Source organism: Sceloporus occidentalis, unplaced genomic scaffold (assembly GCF_023333645.1).
Source record: "Sceloporus occidentalis isolate IW3139 unplaced genomic scaffold, rSceOcc1.0.p SCAF_1, whole genome shotgun sequence".
In the NCBI taxonomy this organism is placed as follows: domain Eukaryota; kingdom Metazoa; phylum Chordata; class Lepidosauria; order Squamata; family Phrynosomatidae; genus Sceloporus; species Sceloporus occidentalis.
This window is the reverse complement of record NW_028316981.1, coordinates 121,548,380-121,572,869: the sequence shown is the minus strand read 5'-3', so window position 1 is coordinate 121,572,869 and position 24,490 is coordinate 121,548,380. Positions and strand designations below refer to the sequence as shown.

Sequence of the window (24,490 nt, the reverse complement as noted above, 5' to 3'; positions counted from 1 at the left end):
AGGGAACACAGAAGAAAAACACCAGGCATAGGTCCTTGATGCCTACAAAAATCCATCTTGGCATCTCTCACTTTTTATGAACTGGTCCAGCATGGAGATAGGCTGGGATTCCCTCTTCTTGCCAGCACCCAGTGCCAGCAAGCACCTGTGGAAACTTTTAGGTGGAAATAGGCAGATGCCTGTTGACATAGGCTTATATTTCCCAAATGACTCATGCCATTTGCTTTGAGAAAACATATCCAGGGGTAGCCATGTTGGCCAAACAGCAAAGTACAATAACAGACTTCCCCTACCCAGCAGTCTCCAGATGTCCTGGACCACAGCTCCTACCATCCCCTAGCTAGCATGACAAATAGTAAGGCTGGAGGGGAATAATAGAAACTAGCTATAACATTTGGAAAACATAATTAGGGAAAGGCTGCTTTAAGAAGTGCAGTCCATCATGAGGTATGGGGTTCAAGAGCCCTGCTGATCCTTTATGCAGATTCCATGGATGTGCTACTTGATTTCAACCCCTTAGAAATGTACAGTCAGTCCTCTGTATCAATGGATTTTTATCCACAGATTCAAGCATCCATAGTTTGAAAATGTTTTTTAAAATGCATAAACTCCAAAAGGTGAACCTTGATTTTGCCATTTTATATAGGGGACACCATTTACCCTGCCATTGTATTTAATGGGACTTGAGCATCCACAGGAGGTCCTGGAACCAAACCCCAGAGGATACCAAGGGAGCACTGTATGTCCATATTAGGCTATTTTATCCCATTATATAGCAAAATCTATCATCTTTCACATTTCCAGAGAAAAGAACCATATGAAGCTTGAATCCCAGGTAATCCAGGAGTCTTAGGTCCCTCCATATTAACTCTCTTCTATGGACTCTCTTCTAGTAGCATAACATGCTGCCAAAGTGACTAGCATACATGAGCCTGAATCCACTAGCTAGTCCCAAAAAGAATAGACTCATTGAATCAATGGGATTTATCTAAGTATTGACTTACTATTCAACAATTAATTCAGTGGGCCTGATCTGGTTGGCAGTGACAATTGAACTTAGGCCATAAACCCCTTGGAACAATTTTCTAATTTGTGGTTATGAACTTGCATTCCTGAATTGTAATAAACTATTCTGATTTAAAAAAAGATGACGTCATGACAGCCAGACTTGGGACTTGCACAAGGAGACTAAACCAGCACAAGCCTATGTGTGTTGCTCAGAGGGACATCTATGTTGCCTCCACTTCCTGGCCCTCAAAATATTGTTGGATTCCAGTTCCCATTATCCTGAGCCAGCCTAGCTAATACTGAGGTGAAGAGGTGAAGAGTGTTTGTCTATTTCTGGGGAGGGTCCATAGATTTCTCACCCCACTTTACAACAGAATACATGTTGACTGGAGCATGTGCCCTGGTTAATTTACAAACGACCCACTGTCTTCTCAAACATAGTGCCTTGTTTAATACCCAGATGACAGCTGCAAGCATAAATCTCATGTAAAGCATGCAATAATCTGGCCAAAGAGTCTCAGACAAAGAGGGATAGGCACATCCTCTTGAATCCCAAGGCAATGCATGTTGAAACTTAAACAAAGGCATGCTTATTTACAAAGAATGAAGCATTATAATCATTGGCATCATATACAGAAAAAGCAGTGTTGAATGTCCATGGCTTCATCCCACTGAACTCACTCCTGTGCAGTGTGAGCTTGGCAGAGCACACTATTCAATTCCAAGATCTGTGTTCAGTAGTGGAATCCATAGGAAATACACATCTCTGGTTAAAATAGATCCCCTTGTTACTGTCTTTAACTGGCATGTCAACTTAATATCCTTTAACTTGGCAACATACTCTATCTGTACCAACTGTTGCAAAATGAAATAAAATGTTTAACAATCAAGTGGACCTTATCAGTGTGTTTTTGTCTGGAAGATTCTCACAACTCCTCTTTTTCACAGGATGAGTTAATCAAGCAGAAAAGTGACAGATTAAAGTACAGATGGAAGGAGAGTGAATCCAGCGAGAAAGAGTATATTAAGGTGTCATTGCAATATGAATGATATTAAATGCTGTGTGAGTTAGTGGCATAGGCTAGGGGCAAAACTTGAGAAATGATGGCTGATGGGGGGGAGGAGAGAAAGCAGGCAAGAAACTTCCAATGACAAGTGTTAAATGCATGGTTCAAAAAATAGGAAGAAAACAAGATAAGAGAAGAACCACTAAATTATAAAAGTGCTATAACCACTTGACACAATATGTGGTGACCAGTTTTGACAAATCCAGTACTGAGTTGAACAAATTTCTTGCTGGTGGGGTGGACTGGGTGTTAATAAGCATTAAATAATATCCATATTGAAAGCATTGTCTCTCTAGCTATGTTGAGGCAACTAGCTGCAGCATAAGTCTTCAGATGTTTGTGGTCTATAGCTCCTATCATCCTTAAGAATTGGCTACATTAATTGGGCTTGATGAAAATTAGACATCAGTCTGAGAGAACCAGCATGGTGGAGTGGTTTTAGCAATGGACTATGACTCGAGACCAGGATTCAAATCTCTGTTCAGCCACTTGGTGACCTTGGGCTAGTCACACTCTCTCAGCTTTGGAGGAAGGCAATGGTGAACTCCCACCAAACAAATCTTGCCAAGAAAACCCTGTGATGGGTTCGCCTAGGGTGTCCCTAAGTCAGAAACTACTTGAAGGCAACAACATGAGAAATGGAATTTGCAACTCAAATGGAATCCTGTTGAAAGTTGCAACTGCAGAAGATCCTATCTGCAGAAAATAGATTCATATTAGGTTCACCATAGGTCAGAAAGAAACTGAAGGCCCACAAAAACCACAACCTCAATATCATCATCATCAACAACAACAATGTCTGGAGAGGGCACATTTCCCCATGCCTGAGCTAATGTGATCTGGCATAAGAGAAAGGACTCAGCTGCTGTATTTTTCCATTGTTATATGAATAGAAATCCAAGAGAAGTGATGTTTCTCGTCTTCATAGCATTATGTCATGATGAGCAGCCACAGTTGCCAAAATGATTTCTTTTGCACAGCTAATAAACAAAGGAACACAAAACATACTCCCATCACATCTGGCTACCCTAGAGCCCTGTCATCCTTTTGGGACAATGCAGTCTACCAGGAAATGTACCAAGAAATGGGAGTGGGGATAATTTCTTCTCTCGCCATATTCATTGGGAATATCATCAGCTTCTCAGTCAGAAAGTCAAACCAAACCTAAATCTGAACTCAAAATCATCACCTGTAGACTAGAACAGAGCCCAAACCTAAAATCTGTCATGTGTCTTCAATATAAGATTACTCTTCCCAACTCCAAAAATAAAAATGTATCTATTTCAAAATTATTTGATGCCCAGGAAGTGTCAAGTGCTGCTGGATGTGCAGCTGTCTTGCAATGGATGGACCTTTAGATGAATTCTGAGCAGCTTTTTAGAAAAGAAGCTTTTGAGGCTTATTCCATCCGGATTGTCAGCTTTTTGTATCCTCCTTGGCAGGAGAAGTATACAGGGCTTCTGTTCTCAGCTGAGATGTTCTTCAGAAACTAGAGCTACCTGAGTTCTGGTTTATACTAAGTTTGTCCAAGTCACCACTGAATCATGAAACTCACTGGATAACCTTGGGCTATCATCATCATCATCATCATCATCATCATCATCATCATCATCAATTTATATTTCCCTGCCTCTCCCAGATGGATTGAAGCAGGATTCCAATCTAAAAATTACATACAAACACATCAATAAAATACAATAACAGTGATAATTCCATTAAAAACTAACACATCATCACATGACAGTGGCAATAAAATTATACAATGATCAAGGAGTGGAGTAATGTATCTTAGACAAGATCAGGTGGGTAAGCTTGCCAGAAGAGATCCGTCTTAAGTGCCTTCTTAAATGCCTCCAAAGAGGTAATAAGATGGATCTCCTCCAGAAGACCGTTCTACAATTTCGAAGCAGCTACAGTAAAAGCTCTTTGGGAAGTCGATACAAGTCTAGTTGACTGATGGTCTAACAGATTCTTCCCAGTTGTTCTGGGAGTGCAGGGCCATTCATAGTTTTATTCTTAGTGAATGTATCTAAAAATTTGGGTAGATTGTCACTGAATGTGGAAGCTCCATTTAGCTGAAGAGAAATACCCTCCATTAATCTGTCTATTCCTCCACTAATTTGTCTAATCCTTTCAAAAGCTCATGTCTATCACCACAAAAATGGGTTCAAAATCATTCAAAATGAACAAAATCTCAAGCTTGTTAAATTTTGCTTGTAGGAAAGTAATCTAACCTACAGATTATTTTAGACTGCAAACTTTGCACCCTTTGCAGTTAAGTCCCATTAAACAAAGTGAGATGTTTTTCTGAGTAAACCTGTTAAGAATCTATCTGCCTTTCTATATCCTTTAAAAGTTTAAAGTTATTTAAAAAGTCAGAATAAGCATAAAATATACTAGACATGGCTGTGGTATTTAGTTATTTATTTGATCTACATCTTACTTTTCTTTTTATTAAGATTCAATGTGGCTTATGATATAAATTAAAACAGAACATCTAAAACAATATGGAGTAGAAAAGTGTAAAAAGAAACCATAGTCAATTTAAAACACTACTTTTAGGACATTAAAAATTAGAACAACTAAATCACTTGAAATACACATTACATATCCAAAACAGCACATCTAATTGCAGATCATTCCACTTTGGTAAGCCAAGGCTAAAGCCTTGTTGAAACAAGATGTGTACAGCAACAGTTATTTAATAGTATTTATTCTTGCTATTGTGTGAAACAACTGAAATGAACAAAATGATGTTTTCTGCTGTTGCTATGGCAGAAGGAAAGAAAGAATATACTGAGGACTGCAATTCATTTGGTCCGTTCAGTTGCCAAATAAGATCGTCAAAATGCTAGAGGATGTGACATTTAGGTGTGTGGGTGAACATGTACACACACATTTCTCAAGGTAAATATTTATCACATAGTAATATAACATAGTTATAAGAAGCATACAACAATGATAACACTTCACAATCTTATTTCAAACCCAACTTTTATATTTTTTGAACTGATTCAAAACTGATTTGAAGTTTTGGAACAGGATATCAAAGTTTTTTTCCCTTTTTCATTAGTTTTTGAAGAGGAACCAGACCTGTCAACATCTTTCTTTTATTTTTTTAATCTGATGGATATGTATGTGCCTTTAAGTCATCTGTCAATTTATGGTGACCTCATGAATTTCATAGGGTTTTCTTAGGCAAAGAATTCTCAGAGGTAATTTTGCTAATTCCTTCCTCTGAAATATAGCCTACTGCATCTGGTATTCATTGGTGATCTCCCATCCAAGTATTCAGCAGACCTCACCCTGCTTAGCTTCCACAATCTGATAGATTCTAGAGCCTTCAGGGTATTTAGGTGGCTGGACCCAAATATTCATATGGCAGCACACAATTGCCACTAGGCTCCAATGATTTCATGCATTCTTTACAAGCAGAAGAAGGGAACCAGTCTGCTTAGGACCCCTGGTGTCAAATAGAAGAACAACAAGGACTTCCCTCTCTTCTTCATCTTGCTTTCAGTTTACAAACCTAAGTAATGTGTAGTGATGAGAACCAGGTGAGCTTGATCAGTGAATGGGCTATCTCACTGCTATTAAGACATGCACATAGACAAACAGAGCCTTGTAGTCTGTTTATTCTCTCCCCGCACTGATACAAGATGAAAAGAGGTGTGTGTGTGTGTGTGTGTGTGTGTGTGTGTACAATCCAACAATAGGATATGAGTGCCAGAAATATTCTGAATGCAATACTTTTCCTTAACTTGCTGTAGAAAATATATCCCACAAACACTGACTCTCCACATTTAGCTCAGTGCTCCCTTCAGCTAGCAGCTGACTTGCTCTCTCTCAAGGCTGGCCATATAGACAGAGAGCTTTTGTTTCACAGCTTAAACTTAGAGCAACTAGATGAAAAAGATATGTTAGGACATACTTGTGTCCTGACCTAAAGAGTGACGAAATCTCTTTTTAAAAGGAACAGGAACTGAACTGTGGGCTCCAGGAGAGATCCAGAAAGTTAGCTCCCTTGATGAGACCACCAACTGAGCATCAAAGCTTCTTCTACCATCCCTATGGCAGCAGGATCAGAGCCATAGCCTAACACTGAAGACACAAGGCCTCCCTAGCAGCCCAAGGATTCATTCTCCTGCATCCTGCTTGGGCAGAAGAGGCAAACAGCAGCCTCCAAGAAGGGGCAGGTCTGTTGTAAAACTCATCAGTCTTTGCCTGTTAGTTGGTGGTGCCGTGGAACCAGAGCTTGGAAGTAACAAGTTATAAACACTAGTTATCTGAAACTAGTTACTGTTTCAGGTATATATAATGAAGTTACACTTCAAAGTGATGTAGTGAGTAGGAACAAAGTAATATCAGTGGTGTAAGAAGTAGTAACTTCTAGTTATTTGCAAAAGTTACTTTTAAAGAACAGGTTAGAGGCATTTTGACATTTTTAAATGACATTCTCTTATTGATCCAAAGTCCTCTACTCCATGCTTTCCAAAAGCAATGAGGGGTAACGCAACAAGTAATATAACATATTACTTTTTCAACACTGCAACAGCCAGTGGCAACAGGTTACTTTTCAAGCAGTATTGTAAGTAACAGAAATGAATTACTTTTAAAAAGTAATGTTCTGAGTTCTGAATTGATCTATGACAGTGATGGCAAACCTATGGCCCGCGTGCCAGAGGTGGCACTCAGAGCCCTCTCTGTGGGCACACATGCTATTGCCCTAGCACAGAGTTTGCCAGAGTTTCTTACTAGAAAGCCAGAGGTACATGGCACTTTGCAATAAATAAGTGGGGTCCGGGTTGCAGTTTGGGCACTCGGTCTGTAAAAGGTTTTCCATCACTGATCTATGAGGAACTGCCTCACATAGCCTTGCTAAACCAGCTGGGGAGTCTGCTGGACAGCTCCCCTGCTGGTCCAGGCTACCAGCTCTGTCTCTGTCCCTCACTCCCTAGTGACTTCTCTGCCCTTCTGTGCTTTGGCAGAAATTGGTGGGGTAACAGAACTTCTAAGCAGGGCTGGCCTTAGCAGAACTAGGCAGAATGAGGAGACTCAAGCAATAGACCTGAGGTGTCATGGAAAAACAGCCCATTTTTAATTATGCAATTTCTTCTTATGAATTTTCATCCTACAGTCACCTATAGGATTTTCTGCCTGGGTGCCAAAATAAGTTGCCAGCCTTGGATGCATTGCACCTTCACTTGGAGAAGAGAAAAACATGTTCTGCTGTGCTTCACTAAACCACATGCCTTGGGTTGCTCTCATGCACTTGGTGTACAAAGAGGGGAAATTCTCTTGTCTTAGGAAGGACTGGGAGAAACAGAAGTTTCCATTGCCTCTGCCACTGAGCTATGTAGAATGATGCTATGATGGAACCCCTACCCTGGTTGACCCCATAGTTCCAAATTTTGGGCTCTTACCACTCACCTTGCCCTTTTACCCCAAACATCCCTCCCATGATCTGGTATTCAAGTCTCAAAGTGACCACTATGCTAGGCAAAGTTGTTGTGTTGAGCAGTGGATACAGTGTAGTAAAGTGTGGCCAGTGTTCCAATTGCAGATTGAGCCTGGTTAGATGTCCCCTCCTTCCCATGCATATGAATAAAACTCACATTTGAGATTAGGAATTGTATATATGGCTTGCATCCCTTGAATTGCCATTACAGGTTGAGTAATATCTAAATTCTGACATCCAAAATATTCCAAAAAACCAAAAATAAAATAAAATTCATGGGTGGCTGAGATAGTGACACCTTTGTTTTCTGATGGTTTAATGTACACAAACTTTGCCCAGAATTATTAAAAACATTGTATAAAATTACCCTCAGGCTGCATGTGTAAGGTGTATATGAAACATAAATGAATTTCATGTTTAGACTTGGCTTCCACCTCTAAAATATCTCATTATATATGTATATGCAAATACAGGTATTCCAAAATGCCATAGCTGTTGCCATTACATTCAGTGATATACAGGAATTACAATTTACCAAGTACCATTAGTACAAAACCTTACTAAGAATTATGTATGGTGTAGTATGGGAGGAGGTCACTAGGGGTGGTGGTTTGATGTCATGAGTTACCAAATTGGGTGATGCCAATCCTAGTGATGTCTTTGCTTCACAGATGTTATAAGATGCTGAAAGTTCCACCTCTACAAAAGTATTACAGAAAGAAGGGTTTCTTGGTGGTGGTGCCCCAATTGTGGAACACTCTCCCCAGAGATGTCTTTATTGTCTTTTGATGATGAGCAAAGGCCTTTTTTATTTATTTTTTCCCCTCATCTTCACTCAGATACAGCCTGAATTCTGCAGACTGTTTCACACAGATGGCATAGTTTTGTGGCTATAGTTTCATTTCTTGAATGTACAGTTTAATTATTGTTTTTGCAAACCATCCTAGCAGAACAGGCCAAGCTATATAGCAGAAGGTAGTGTTTTTATATTGAGACCTTTTATAATGGTTGGGTGGAAACACTGTTCAGCAGCTTCTCAGACAGAAGACTTCCAATTGTCTGTGCACCATGCATGGACTGACTGGCTTGGTTCACAAATTATATTCCACAGTGCCACCCTGTGGACCTTCAGCATAAAAAGACTAGAAGGAAGTGTTCAAAAGTCAGCAGGGGTGGCCAAGAATAGGCAATTTATTTATTTCTTATTTATTAAAAGTATTCACAAATTTCTTTTTTGCTCACCAGAACTTTCCAAAGTGGTATACAACACAATTACAATACAGAAACAAAGCAGAAACAGATACTATTTATAAGATGACTGAGAATAATATTAAAAGCCAGAGATTTGACAACATTATTATTTGCATCAGAAAAATGTGCTGCATACAAAGACTTTTACACATCCCAGTTTCAGTAATTGATCAGCCTTGAATTGTGAGGAGATCAGATATGCAATCAATATATTTCATGTTCTAATTAGTATATTCACTGGGAGATAATAAAATTTCCAAGATTTTCCTTTGAGGTCTTCTTTGTTCCTGCATTTGATGCAGAGTAACATGTTTCTAGGCCATTAACCATCCCATAATACACTAAAATACAACATGTAGGGCTTTCCCCCATCACATATCTATTTCAGGAAAAGCTTTAGGAATGACTCCCAAAATTGAGAGAGCAATTTGTCATCTCCTTGGTATCCTTGATTGGCCTTTTCATGCTTGTAGAGAAAGGCCAATGTGCTGTAGAAATCTAGATTCAAACACACACACACACACACACACACACAGAGACAAAGAGAGCAGGTGGAGATTGATATTAATCAATACCTTTCCCATAATATGAATAGCAATAGCATATACATTTGTTTGAAGAAGTGCATTTTGAAGGAAAAGTTGCAAAGTGTTTAACAGAGAAAGACAAGAGAAGTGCTTTAGGCATAGAGACTTGTGGTCAGAAAGCAAAGGTAAGAAAAGAGAGAAATGAGGCTAGGCTACAAAAATCTCATATAAGAATCATACTTCCTGGCTGCACTCTTTAGGCATGAACTACCTGGGCATGCCTACCAATTTATCTTACTAGAATACAAGCTTTCTTTCGTTTGGGCCACAGGGAGCAGCTTTACTGGGGCCCCATTCACACTACGATATAAACCGGTCTTGAGACTGGTTTAAAGAAGGAGGGGGTCATTCATACTCACGCCAATTGTCTCCGGCACGATGTGTGTGGGGGGGAGCACAAAACCCACTTAAACTGGTGCTTTTGGATTCAAGGCATACACTGCTTCTTTTCAAAAGCACCAGTTTTTTTGAGGGAGTCTCCAATGGGAACGTGCTGTTGATCCCATTCAGAACATCTCACCGCAACCTCTACTCTTCCTCTTCTTCTTCTTCTTCCTCCTCCTCCTCCCTCCTCTTCTTCTCTCCCCATACCTGCAGTGTCCTCCTTTGTCCTCCTTCCTCTTCTTCCTCCCCCCTCCTACCAAAATTGAATCTCTTATGGCATTTTATCTCTGTTGCCACCCCTCCCCCAAGTGTGAATGGCAATAGGGATAAAATGCTACTGAGAGGTTTGATTGTGGCAAACATTGTTGGAACTTCTATTCAGTGTTGCATTGATGGCACAATCCGAATATCTTCAGTGCAAAAATGTAAGTGTGAATGAGCCCTGGATAATGTTAGAATTTGAAGTGTGGGAGGTAGGTGGGGAAGAACCATATATTTTGGGCTACCTAGTGAGAGCCAGTGTAATGTTATGATTTGAGGGCTGGATTAGGACTCCAAGAGATCATGGTTCAAATTCCCATTTGGCAAGCCATATACAGTACCATCAACCTAAGAGGAAGGCAATGGAAAATCCCTTCCAAACCAATCTTGCCAGAAAAGCCCTATGATAGGGGTATCATAAATCAGAGTTGACTTGAAGAGACACAGCAACAAAACAATGTATTACACATTGAAATGATAATCTGGTTTTAAAATATAAAAAATATATTTACAGTTGGAGAATGGGCCTGTGTTGCAGCTCAGGGATAGGAGCTTTCTGATCCCAGTTAAAAGACTCCCAGGGAACAGAGCTGGGAAAGATCCATAGGTGAAACCCTGGAGAACTTCAAATGATCAGAGTAGCCAGCACTGGCATTCTCTGAGGCTGAGAGAGTGTGATTCACCCAAGGTCACCCAGTGAGTTTACATACCCTGATGCATTAATATCACATTCTTATTAGTAAAGGAATAGTAGATACTTCCCCCCAGTTTCTTCCTATGCTATCAACTTGGTATGTATGCATGTCAAGGTACGGTATTTATTTATTTATTTTACTATATTTGTAGGTTCAGGAACACTTGAAAAAAATAATGTGTACTAAAACAACACTGCGGCGGGATACAGACGGGCAAAAAGGGGTGTATTCATGACGTCATGAAGGTAGAGCCTTCAGACGGGCCTTACCTGAATGCCGCCATGAACACGCCCCCCGCACGCCCCAAGCGGGAAGAGGCGGCATTAAAAAGGTGCTGCTTTTCTCCGCTTCTTTTCTGTTTGATGCGCAGCTGCGTAGCTCCGTCTGTAAGCTGCTGCACCGGTACGCCAGAATTGCTACGCCGCTAATTTAAGTTGCCCATTTAAAAGCTCCGTGTCTGCTGCAACGCATAATGAGTCGGGGTCCTGGAACATGCGCAGTTTGCAGTCAGGCTTTAATTGCAGCGTCAGCTGCCATGCAGGTGTGGAAGCTGCAGCACAGCTGCAGCGCATTTTAAGACTTGTAACCCTAACCCTAACCCTAACCCTAACCCTAACCCTAACCCTAAAGCAACATGTACGCATGCGCTGCTTGGAAAGTTTGGACTTTAAAGTGAGCCCCTACACACATTCCTGTGCCATTTTCACCTAACAATAAAAACCCCTAAAACTGTAAATATTTACATATGTACAAGGGAGGTGATGGGGGATGGCAGGGGGACAGCGGTGGCAGCGGAGACAGCTGTAGCTGTGCATTGCAGATTCAGCAGGAGTGCGGGGACCAAAGGAGAGGAGGCATCCATGATGCTGGTGACACTGGCAAAGTGCAAGCGGGCAAGGATGCCAACACCAGCTGATCACCAGCTGGCAGGAGACCACCATTGTTCTTGGGCAGAGCGGGGAAAAAAGTTTTAAAGGGGCTTGGGCACTTTAAATGTGCCCATAGGCTTTCTGCCGCCGCTGCTTAGCGCTGCAGCTGCGCAGCTGCGCATCCGCCAGCCGGCAAAGGAAAAAAAAAAGCCCCGTTTTTGGCCGCCCGTGAGGAAGCTGCCTCTCTCTTTGCAGCGTCCTCCGAGGTGGCGGTTTGGAAACTGCGGGTCAGAAACGGACCCAGGTGAGGCGTCTTCACTGTCCCCCGTGTGGAAGCCCCATCTCCTGAGCCACGCCCCCGGGGTGGGCGGTCTGGAGGCTCCGTATTCAGCAGAATACACCTCCAAGACGTCTTCCCCTGCCCGTTTGTATCCCGCCTGCGACAAATAAGCACTTCTAAAATACAAACCCATCAGTTTGAAATGTATTTGTATTAGATATTTATTTTTTTTTAAAAAAAATAAATCTTCAGCTGAAAAGCTGGCTGAAATAAATAGGTTTTTAAAGTCCCATCAAAGGCAAAGAAAGATCGGGTCAGAAGGTATTCTTTCCTCCAAACAGGTTTTCTATGACTTTGAGGCTGCCGCTGCCACCACCACCACAAAGGCTCTGGCATTTGTCCCCTACCTGTTGTGCAGCTGAAAGCAGAGGTGTAAGGACACAGCCAGATCTGTGCCCCTGTACTCCTGCCAAGATGTACATGTGTATGCTCATAAATGGAACCACATTTGATCCTTTGATCTAGGAGAGCAAAAGGTTACCTGGAAAGGCCTCTTCTGATTATATTTTGTAACCAGCACATCTGCTGAATTCTGTTGTCTACCATCAAGTTTGCTTCGGTTTCCTGATTAAACAATTGCCATATTGAATACCCCCAGGACAATCTCTCCCATCTTGTGGGTTGGCAAACAATGCATTACACAAAGAAAATAACACTGATTTAAAAATGTCACTTTTGGGGCAAGGGTGATTGACTTAACACTTCTTTAGTGTCTTTCTTAAGTGGGTGCTTGTTTGAACCATTACCAACTTTGGCTAGCCCAGATTTTGCCTCAGGAAGTCCAGGTGAACACCCTTCCTTTTGTTTTAGAGAAATTCTGCTGTCATCCTCATTTCCCCACCCTGAAATGCTTTCTTTAAAAAAACCCAAATTCAGAACAGTCCGTTCTGAGGTGGAGTCCACAGGAACTAAGAAAGGTGCCTGCCTCCTTCTGAAGGTCTCTTGCTGATCTAAAATTTCTTTCAGACCCCGAGAATCTGGGAATTTGACCAGAGAAACTTTTATTATTAGCTTATTTCTGTCTTTCAAAGTCCCAGCTTTGAAAGGACAGGTTGTCATCTTTTGCCTTGCATTGTTCCAGCCTGAAGCTTCTCACAGGTCCTGTGGGAACAGGAGAGGTAATTCCTCAAGCTCTTAAATCTGTTTTTCATGGAATATTTTCCCTGCACATTGCATGTCCCCAAAACTGCTCCCTCTTTTTCTGGGGTATATGTGTGTGGATTAGGAAAAGTATATCGACTATGAACCTCTTTGTTTCATAGAATCACAAAATTGGAAGAGACCACAAGGGTTATCCAGGCCACCCCCTGCCATGCAGGAATTCACAATTAAAGCACTCCTGGCAGGTGACCATCTAACCTCTGTTTAAAAACCTTCAAAGAAGGGGACCCCCACCACTCTCCAAGGCAGTGGAACAGCTCTTACCATCAGAAAGTCCTTCCTAATGTTCTGGTGGAATCTCTTTCCCTGTAGTATGAGTCTATTGCTCCGTGTGCTAGCTTCTGTAGCAGCAGAAAACATGCTTGCTCCTTCCACAACATGAAATCCTTTTCACATGTTTAAATGTGGCTATCATGTCATTTCTTAACCTTTGCTTCTCCAAGCTAAATGTACCCTTTCTCCTCAGCCACCCCTCATAGGGCATGGGTTCCAGACCTTTTACTATTTTGGTCGCCCTCCTCTGGACATGTTCCAACTTATCAATGTTCCTCATGAATTTTGATGTCTTCTTGAATATTGGACACAATATTCCAGGCGAAGTCTGAACAAAGCAGAATAGAGTGGTATCTTGTATTACCTCCCTCAGTGTAGACACTATACTGTACTCCTATTGATGCAAAGTAGAACTGCATTGGCTTTTTTAGCTGCCACATCACAATGTTGGCTAATATTCAGCTTGTGGTCTACAAAGACTCCTAGATCTCTTTTTCATTTGTTATTGTCAAGCCAAGTGTCACCCATCCTACACCTGCATTTAATTTATTCTGCCTAAGTGAAGTACTTTACATTTCTCCCTGTTGAAGTTCATTTTGTTAGTTTTAGCCCAGCTATCTAATCTGTTAAGGTTGTTTTGAATTTTGATGCTGCCCTCTGGGGCATTAGCTACTCCTCCTAATTTGGTAACATTTGCAAATTTCATAAGCATGCCCTCTATTCCATCATCCAAGCCATTGAGACAGATGTTGAATAACACTGGGCTGACATAATATTTAAAACAACTGTTTGTGGGGAGAGGAAGATGGGGAAAACATGGGGGTTCAGTGAATGACAGTTTCTTTGCAGCCATCCAAAGCATCTGTCTGAAATGCATGTAGCAGCTGCATAGTGTGTTATGCACATAAGTGTTTGCATCTGGGAATCCAGGCAGTGGAGTACATTCAGAATTAGGATTTTCAGAGATGGGGGAGGAATGACCAAAGATGAGAGAATCCACTGAGCACTGTATTTTCAGTGGTAGATTACAGTAACATGCTAACAACATATCCTGGGTAGCCATGTTGGCCATATAGCAAAGTACCATAACATCCCAAATGCACAAAACAGTAATCCCTTTATTGACCAACCAAAATGCACAAAATACATGGTGCAAATTTTTGAAGCTTCACTGGCATCTTCATCAGGAAAAGGTATTTAAAAACCATAACACTTTAACCACCAGAACAACAACATCTTGATAAAATACAGGCTGTTGTACTTTGGCCACATCATGAGAAAGAATGAATTATTAGAAAAATCAATAGTGCTAGGAAAGGTAGAGGGCAGTACAGAGGAAGACCACATGCCAGATGCTTGAACTCAGTCAGAGAGACCACAGGCTTGAGCCTGCAGGATCTGAGCAGAGCAGTGGAGGACAGGGAATCTTGAAAATGTCTCATCCACAGGGTTGCCATGAGTTAAGCCCAGCTCGAGGGCTGTTAACAACATCAACAACAAAAAACAACAATTCTGCTGTAATTTAATACTGTTTTAATTTTAATCTTAATTTTGTATGTTTGAAAATATATATATTTTATTGTATTCTCTGCCTTTTTATAAACTGCCGTTGAATCCCAACCTTGGAGAAATGTGGGATATAAATTAAGGGATGGATGGATGGATGGATGGAAGTAAAGGTAAAAAATCCCTATGGACCTCCTGTTACTCTGCTTAAAACATCACTACATCTATCAATATGAGTTTTGCCTTCAATCAGGGCTGGGGGACCTTTGGCCCTCCAGATCTTCTGGATTAACCATAATCTCATACTATTAGTTATGCTGATTAGGCCTTCTGAGGAGTCAAATGTTCACATGCCTAGGAATGGCACCAGCTGAAGCTTTAGGGAATTGCTATGTTTCTCTATATCTCCAGGCATCAACACAAATATCAGTGCAAGTGCCACTGAAAGAAAAGACTCTGTTTGTTGAATGGTGAATCAACATTTATATGCATTCCATTAATTCAATGGGTCTACCCTAGATTGTGATAGCCAACCTGGTATAATAGTTTGAGTGTGGGATGGGATATGGGAGAATATGATTTGAAACCCTGCTAAGCCACAGAAACCCACTGGGTGACCTTGACCAAGTCACACTCTCTCAGGCTCAGGGAAAGGGAATGGCAAGCCCCCTCTGAACAAATCTTGCCAAGAAAGCCCTATGATAGATTCACCTTAGGGTCATGTCAGAAATTACGTGAAGGTACAGAACAACAATAAAAACTCTAAATGGGAATTCCAATAGTATTCAGTGTTAATAGAATTCAGGCTTTCCCTCTGTATCTGAGAAGTAACTAAATAATTACTTTTAGTTGCTTAAAAGGATAAATGCTAGAGACTAGAGACTAAAGATTCTAGATGTCTAGTCCCTAGACATCCCCCAATTTTAGCTAAATTTTTATGGAAAGATGTCTTTCAGGATCACTGAATACACCTTTTATCTATAATTTTCAGAGACTTTTCTGGGTTATTGTCTTTATTTATTGTTATTTTGGTGTACTGTTTGTTGTCATGTTTTGTTTTAGAATGCATTAATAAATTTTAATTAAAATGTTTTACAAAAAAGGATAAATGCTACAAGCCACTGGCATATTCTCTTCCTGTCCATTTATTGCCATCTCAGCATGGGGCAGCAGCACAAGGCGTACCACAAACCATACTTAAACCATAGGACTACTCCTTTTCCAACACTTAGTGAGGCTGCACAACTATATCACTATAAAACTAATTTTTAAAAATTACTTTTATATCATAAAATGAGTGAAGCTACCCTTGTTATATTTTAATGACGTAACTTAATTGTGCCTTGCCTATTGAAAAATAATGACAAGTAATTAGTTGTTTGTAACTTGTTAATTGCAAGATCAGCGAATTACAAGGTAGAAATGACATTGTAGGAGACCATCTGGTTACAGATTTCATAACATTATCTTTACTGTTGTCTCTATCAGCTATATTACTTCTATAACCAACAGTATAGTATCAGCAGAAGTTTTTCCCCCTGAGGTAAGATGATACGGTAACTCACATCACCAAGAGTTGGCAAAGAACAGTGCAAACTAGAAAATGCTAGGTTACTCTGAGCTACCCCACTTTACTTTGGAGTTAGGAACTGGGTAGCATTTGACTCAGGGTGCATCTACATTGTAGAAATAATGCAGTTAGACACCATGTTAAATGCTGTAGCTCCACCATATGGAATTCTGGCAGTGATGTAGTCAAGTCTTTTAGTCCAAGTCTCAAGTGAAGTCTCAAGTTTCTACCTTCAAGTCTCAAGTTGGGTCTCAAGCCTGGGAGCCAAATTTTAACAGAAAAAAAGGAGGGAGGGTACATTTCTCAGAGTAAACAGCAAGTGTTAGGCAGTAGACTTGAGGTGGGGGTTGAGGTCTGCTTAGCAACCTGTCCCTACTGCAAATCAGAGAAGTTTTCAAAAGTTTCTCTGAAGATGTCAGCCACAGATGCAGGCAAAACATAGCCCGAAAAACCCACAAAAAACTATAGTTTTCAAAAGCTTTAGAAGGTTCCGTCTGCCTCAAGCTCATTATGTAAAGCATTTACTGTTCACTTCTGAGAAATGTGCCCCACACTTTAGGGGTGGGTCTTGCCTGCTGCTTAAATTGAATGGCACCAGCAAGTCAGTCACTAAAAATATACAAGTCTCAAATAAATCATAGAATCAAAATCGAGTCAGTGTGTCATTTTTGCCAAATCAAATCCAGGTCAAGTCCTTGAAGCAACTTGAGTCCGACTAAAGTCCAAGCTGATTGACTTGAGTCTACATTACTGAATGTTGGGGTTTGTAGTTTTACAAGTTTTTTAGCCTTCTCTGCCCAAAGAGTGCTGGTATTTCACAAAACTACAAATCCCGGGATTCTGTCCGATGGAGCCAGAGCAGTTAAAGTGGTGTCAAACTCCATTATTTCTACAGTTTAGGTGCACCCTCATATTGGACTGGATGAGCTTGCTTCTGAAAAACACTGTCACCTGTCATGGTGAGAAGCAAAACCTCATGAAATGAATTCACAGCTATGAGCTTCAGGGGAACAGAGGAGCTAGGGATGATGCTCTTAAATTCTGCTTGGCCTGTAATCATCTTGGTCAGAGATACAGACTTTAGCGTATAGAATCTGGAAGGAAGGATGACATCTAAGCTGAGATAATTATTAATGTTATGCAGTAACAACTTAAGCTATATATGTTATATAATTTATAGTTGTTTATTAACTTACTTGGATCTTACCTTCTGTACCTCAGTCAGTTGACTGAAACCCCTGCGGTCTGAAAGTAAAATGAGAGGGATGGTGCAAGGCAAGCCAAGATTTCCTAAGGCAGAGGAACCTGTTTGGAAAAAAACTGCTGTGTTTCAAAGACATGGCACCTAAAATTGTTTTAGCTTCTGGGGAAGATTAAATACTGAGCTCCAATGTCTATAGGGAGCCACTAGCAAATCTGGAGCAGCCTCAGATGTCCAAGGCATGTGACTGATTTCTTCCTTGCTTGCTTTCTTTTCAGACTAAACATCTGAGACAACTGGAAATTGGTTTTTAAGTGGATCAAAGGTCATCCATCTCTAGATGTTGCAAAAGTCCTGGAACTAGAAGTGCCCTCTGAATCATCCCACATGCATTCTCGTAAATTTATCTGCCACTGTCAAAGATGAAATATTTAGCTAAGTGCACTAGTTTCCATGCTACGTGGAATTGTGGTTGATGAGAGGCACAGATTAGTCTCAGTCTCTGCACTGAGAGAGTTTTATATTCTTAGACATTGTGGGCAACATGTTCATACAGTACAGGAAGGCAATGCACTCCACTGTCCCACTGTCACCTGGTAAGAAGTATTCCAGTTTTAAAACAACCATTGGTTAATCTCTCATACAATCTTTCTTTCTTTGTTACATTTACGTCATTCCCTCCAACTGTCCTGATCTATCAGGGATAGTTCCAGTTAATCCTCTGCTGTCCCATTTTTCAGCTGTTTTTAAACTATCCCAGTTTCAGTCTGCTCCTCGCATTTCACCCTTTGTCCTAGGCTAACTTCAATTGCTGTAAATTGAGTTCAGAATGTAGGGCCAAGAAAGACGGCCCAAATGCAGTGTAGCAGTGGCAATAGTAGGGTTGCGGACGGCGACCTAATGGCGGCCTCCCATCCACAGGGGGGCCACCATTTTGGCATACGCGCCATGCAGCATATGCATGTTGCTGTACATTGCTTATGTCATGAGTGCGCCATTGGTGCACTCGTGACATAACCTGGGAGGCACAAAAAGAACCTGGAAGAACTGGATTCTTTTTACTATGGAGGGACGCTATGTTGTTTGGCAGCTACGGCATCCCTCCGGAGGTAAAATAGGTGCCTGCAGACCACCGTTTTCTGGCGGTCTGTCCCGGGCCATAGTTGGCACTCAACTCTACAGGGGAGAGAGCAGAGGTCAAAAACTTGCCCTTCCCAGTAGGCTAAGGCAAAAGCAAACTTCTACAGCCTCTCTGAACTATGGAGTTCTTCCTCATTAATTGCCATCTTGATCACCCTGTGCTGTTGCTTGACCATGTATATCCCAGTTTTCATCTGTGAAATGTTGCAGGGTGTTTTATATCCCCTCTTCTTTCCCTTGATTTCAAGGTGGCTCTCCTCATGTCCACTTTGGCTGCTGCCACACTGCAGAATTAATGCAGTTAAACACCACTTTAATTGCCATGGATACATCCTCTGGAATCTTGGGATTTGTTTTTTGTGGCACCAGAGCTCTCTGATGGAGAAGGCTAAACTACAAACCTCAAACTGCATCAGTTCTGCAGTGTAGAGGCAGCCTTTATCTGTTTGAGGTAACCTGAGTTTCTGCTTTAATAACTGCAGTGGTAAGATCCAATGAAGAAAGCTATAGCAATAAAGGAGTTTTGTTGTCCCTTTAAGATTAACAGAATTATTTTGGCATGACTACTTATGGATTCCAATTCACTTTCTCATATTCATCTGTTATAATACACAAAAGCTGATGATAAAGTTAATCAGTGGGCTTTAAAGGTGCCACAAGATTCCTATTTGCTGTGCTTGAACACACCAATATGTTTGCCTCTTTAAGTTAAAGAATTTGGAGGCATCATCTAATATTCCAGAGTAAACACAACAACAAATGTGAATTCTATGGAGCATTTTTGTTAGCATCTAAGCCCATTTGTTTATCTAATGCATTTCTCCCTCTTAGATCCCTCAATTTCTTCTGGAAAAAAAAAGATGGGGTGTATACCTGCCCTGGAGAATGGGGACACCACCCACACTAGCCAGTTGTGGCAAGAAGGTATGTACTTGACCTGCCAAAGCATCTCAGTTTCCATTGCTACCAGAGTGACAGGAGCTGACAGGCCTGTTTAGCTAGTGCCTATATATAGTGCTTGAGGGTGAGCTCATAGTTTCTTTTTGGCCTAGTTCTCACTGAGGCTGTACCTCTTTGAAGACTGCAAGCAAGGTTCACAAACTGGAAGGTCCTCATTCAAAACAAAACAATAGGTTTCCACATAAGCAGTCAATTGACATGTCAGAAGTGGGGCAGGGCAGGGGGAATTCTTCCTAAACTCTCTTTTTACTATGAAGCAAGAGAGGTTAGTGATTGGATCCTCTGTCAACTTTAACATGTCGGTCTGTAATTGTTTGTGTATGCAATTCACAGTTCAGGAAGAAGTGAAGGAAAAGGGCATGGAAACAAGGAATAAACTTTGGAGGTTATTGCATGAATTTTAAAACTGTCTCAAGCCTCCCAGGCTGCAGCTGGGTCATGGGATGGAGGCAGGGATTATCGCATGCTAAATCACCACCTAATCTCTGGCACCCATCAGCCTGGGTCCAAGCTGGGTCCCAGCCACACTCCGCCGGCACTTTTTCAAGGTCGGCTCAGAAGCTTTCTGGCTTCTAAAAAGTGCTGGCGGAGTGGCTGGGACCCAGGCTGATGGCAGCTGGCGATTAGGTGGCAGTTTAGCATGAGATAATCCCCAACTCCATCCTGTGTCCCAGCTGCAGCCTGGGAGACTTGAGCCAGTTTTAAAGTTCATGTGATAAGCTCTTTCCTTATGCTTTTTTCATTTTTATTTGTATTTATTAGCTGCATTTATATTTGGCCTTTTCCTCTATGATCTCAGAGCAGCATAAATGGGTCTTCCCTGTCTTTATTTTCATACCAGCAATCCTACAAGGTCATAGAATCATACAGTTGAAAGAGACCACAAGGGCCATCCAATTTAACCGCCTTCCACTCAGGAACTCACAATCAAACCATCCCTGACAGATGGCCATCCAGCCTCTGTTCAAAGACCTCTAAGTAAGGAGACTCCACTACACTCTGAGGGAGTTTGTTCCACTGTCAAACAGCCCTTAGTGTCAGGAAGTTCCTCCTAATGTTGAGGTGGAATATCTTTTCCTGTAGTTTACATCCATTGTTCCAGGTCCTGTTCTCTGGAGCAGCAGAAAACAAGCTTGCTTCGTCATCAGTATGACTTGAAGGTTGGTCAAGGCAGAGAGATTGAGAGACAGAGATTGGTCCAAGTTCACCCAGATAGTTTCATGGGACAGTGGGGACTCAAACCTGGTCCCAGTGCAATACTCTATCCATTATATTCTTGCTCTGCTTTTACTCCAGAATGACCCACCCCTTGCGGTTGCTTGAAAGTAAAAATAAGAATATCACAAGGACAGTCGCTGATCTTGAGTGGGTAGATTTAAAACAACCACAAAAATGAAGGAATATTCCATTTTGAATTTCCAACTGAGGGCAGCTGCAATGAGAACTAAGCCATGGACTAGAAAATGAATTAGATCTTGATTATAAGAATGGTACTGCCAAAGTACAACATTCATGATGAGAGAAGAAATTGGTTCAGATCAATGGGCCTCTTGCTTGGAATTTTTACAGGCCATGAGGGACCCAACTTTTCATTAATGACAGAAGTTTTAAGGACCAGAGATGAAGACATTTTGCTGCCTGGGACAGTGCTTCCCCAGCACTAATGCTCAAGTCAAGCAGCATAATACCCAAAGATAACTGCCTTATTTGACACGTGGGGCAGAAACTCCTTCAGTCACCTATATTCACTTCTGTCAGCCAAAATGCCATATCAAATGATTTTGTTTTGCTCCCCTGTTGCAATGTCCAAATTCATGAAAGCCAAAGGGAGCACCTTGCTCTGCCTGTTGATAGGTCCAGCACTCTTAGGGATGGATAGCCACATTGTAGAATTAAAACAGTTTGACATCATGACTCTACCCTACAGAATCCTGGGACTTTTAGCAGTACCATCACTGGAAGGGTGTGAGGGGTGCCGGCTGCAGCAGGTGAGACCCCAGAAGAGGGGTGATGCCACAGTAGCGGGGGGGAGGTGACATCCAGTTGGCCCCTGCCACAAGGGCACTTCCCAGGCTCGCACAGACATTGCCCAGAGCCACGCGGGTGCTGCCCAGGTCTGTGCAGGTGCTTCTCATGCCCACACGGCCACTCCCATGCACCCCCACTCCTGGAAGCCTCGCCGGAAGTCCTGTCCCCTGCACCGGGTAACACCTGGTGCAGGATTGCCACTGATTTTTATTTTGGTGAAGCAACAGAGTCTCTGACACACCAGGCTGAATACCTCACCATGCTACAGATCCCAGGATTCTGTAGGATAGAGTCATGACAGTTAAAGTGGTTTCAAACTGCTTTAATTCAACAGTGTGGCTACACCCTTAGTCACCAGTGCCTTAGCTGGTGTCAGTATAGAAAGCCCAGCATCTTTCCTAACCTATTTCCTCCTGTTTTTTTTTTTTTTAAATTTCCTCTTCTGTAAATGGGGTCAAAGGATGATGAAACATTTACTAATTTCAGAATTTCTGGGAGGCCAGACTATAAGAGGGAAAAAAATTAAGGAAAATTACTTCAGTCACCGCTCTTGCTGAATTATACCACTTCAGATTACATGTGAGAGACTGCCTGTTCAAAATGTAGTTGTTCCCTACTATAAAAAAATGTTCTGCACAATGGAAACTAGCATGCCATGGGCAAGAATATTGCACTACTCTTGTCCTTGATGTAGTCTTCTGTGTACCACTTTTTATATGGTGCCATATTTAAACATAAAGTACTTCCAGCACTGGCCCATCTATTGGGCAAAGTGACTGCCACAAGCAGCAGATTTTGAGAGTCATAAAAGGGCAGTAAATTGTTCATTATCAGCTTCATTTTTATCATATTTTTTTCTGGAAAGGAGAAAGAAACACACTTGTGGGAGTTGGGCCTGCATTAACTTGGGAGAGTTTGAGTACAGTCAGCCATCCATATTCACCATTTTTTAAACCACAGATTCAAGAATCCACAGATTGAAAATATTCCAAAAACTATGAATTCCACACCCAAGCTATGAGCCTGAGATTTCGGGGGGAGTGTAACCCTGTCCATCACAGGCAAAATCCCCATTGCCTGATCTGCCTTTTAACTGACCAGGAGCACCTCTGTCTTGTATGGATTAAGTTTCAATTTGTTTGTCCATTAAAGACAGCAGACTGGTTTAGCATGGAGTCAACTTCCTTGGAATCGGATGGAAAGGAAAGATAGACTTGGGTGTCATCTGTATACTAGTGACACCACACTCCCAATATCTGATAACCTCTCCCAATAGTTTCATATAGATGTTAAACAACATAGGTAACAAAACAGAGCCCTGTAGGACTCCACAGGTTAATGGCCAGGGAGTCGAACAGGAGTCTCCCAGCACTTCCTTTTGAGTTCGCCCCTCCAAGTAAGACCAGAACCAGTGTCGCCAACATAACAGTGCCCCCCAAGTCCCATCTCGGAGAGGCAGCCCAGAAGAATACCATGGTTGATGCTATTGAAAGCTGCTGAGAGCAAGCAGAACCAACAGGGACACAGGGCCTGAACAGATAGACCAAAATAAAGCTGTTTCAGGTCACTTTAGAGGTATGCTGTTTAAATGATACATCATCATCATCATCATTATTATTATTATTATTAACCTTTATTTATAAAGCGCTGTAAATTTACACAGCGCTGTACATACAATCTTTTTAATTGGACGGTTCCCTGCCCTCAGGCTTACAATCTAGAAAGACACGACACAAAAGGAGAAGGGAGTGGTGGTGGGGAAGGGGCGTCTCTAGTAGGATAATATATATAAAATACATAGCAATACAGGAAATGATTCAATAAAACAGGCAAGAAAAGAACGTCAAATAGCAAGTGACAATTATGCAATGCCTGGGAACGCTGCCCTGAACAGAATGGTCTTCAACTCCGTTTTGAAGCTGGTTAAAGAAGAGATGGCTCTTGCTCGCGGGGGAAGAAGGTTCTAGGAGTGAGGGGCAGCGAGTGAAAAGGGGCGAATCCGGGATGGGGCAGAGGAAATCCTGGGCTGTGACAGCAGGCCTTGACTACCAGAACAGAGGGCCTTAGTGGGAAGGTGAGGAGAAATAAGGTCTGATAAGTAAGGGGGGGCCAGCCCATGGAGGGCTTTAAACGTCGACAGCAGGAGTTTGTACTGAATGCGGAAAGGGAGGGGGAGCCAGTGAAGGGATGCCAACACAGGGAAGATGTGGTCAGAGCGGTGGGTGGAAGTGATAATGCGTGCAGCTGAATGCTGGACAGAAATTAAAGGACGGAGGTGAGAAAGAGGAAGCCCAGCCAGGAGGATGTTACAGTAATCAAGTCGTGAGATCACTAGGGCATGGTCCAGGATCTTGGCAGTAGAGGCAGAGAGATATGGTCGGATTTTGGCAATATTATACAAAAAGAATCTACAAGCCTTGGCTGTGGCCTGGATCTGAGGGATACACGACAGAGAAGAGTCAAAGATAAAACCAAGACTGCGGGCTTGCTGGACTGGTTGCATAGAAATATTGTCTACAGAGACAGAAAAGGAGTGTTGAAGGGTGGGCTTAGGAGGAAAGACAAGGAGCTCCGTCTTGGACATGTTGAGCTTCAAACACCGATGGCGCATCCATTGCGAGATGGCTGTGAGGCAGATCGAGACTTGCTGTTCAAGCCTTGGAGAAAAGTCAGGGGTGGAAAGATATAACTGGGTGTCATCGGCATAGAGATGGTAGGAAAAACCAAAAGA

At 41.8% G+C, this 24,490-nt stretch overlaps 1 protein-coding gene across 1 annotated transcript in view; it reads left to right on the top strand.

The window, feature by feature from the left end:
- RNF222 (ring finger protein 222) overlaps positions 1 to 24,490 on the top strand; it is a 77,858-nt gene that overhangs the window by 43,513 nt on the left and 9,855 nt on the right. The window contains exon 3 of the mRNA XM_089533895.1: positions 19,603 to 19,695. Coding sequence (XP_089390021.1) covers positions 19,657 to 19,695 — 39 coding nt within the window. The 5' untranslated portion in view covers positions 19,603 to 19,656. The remainder of the gene's footprint in view (positions 1 to 19,602; positions 19,696 to 24,490) is intronic.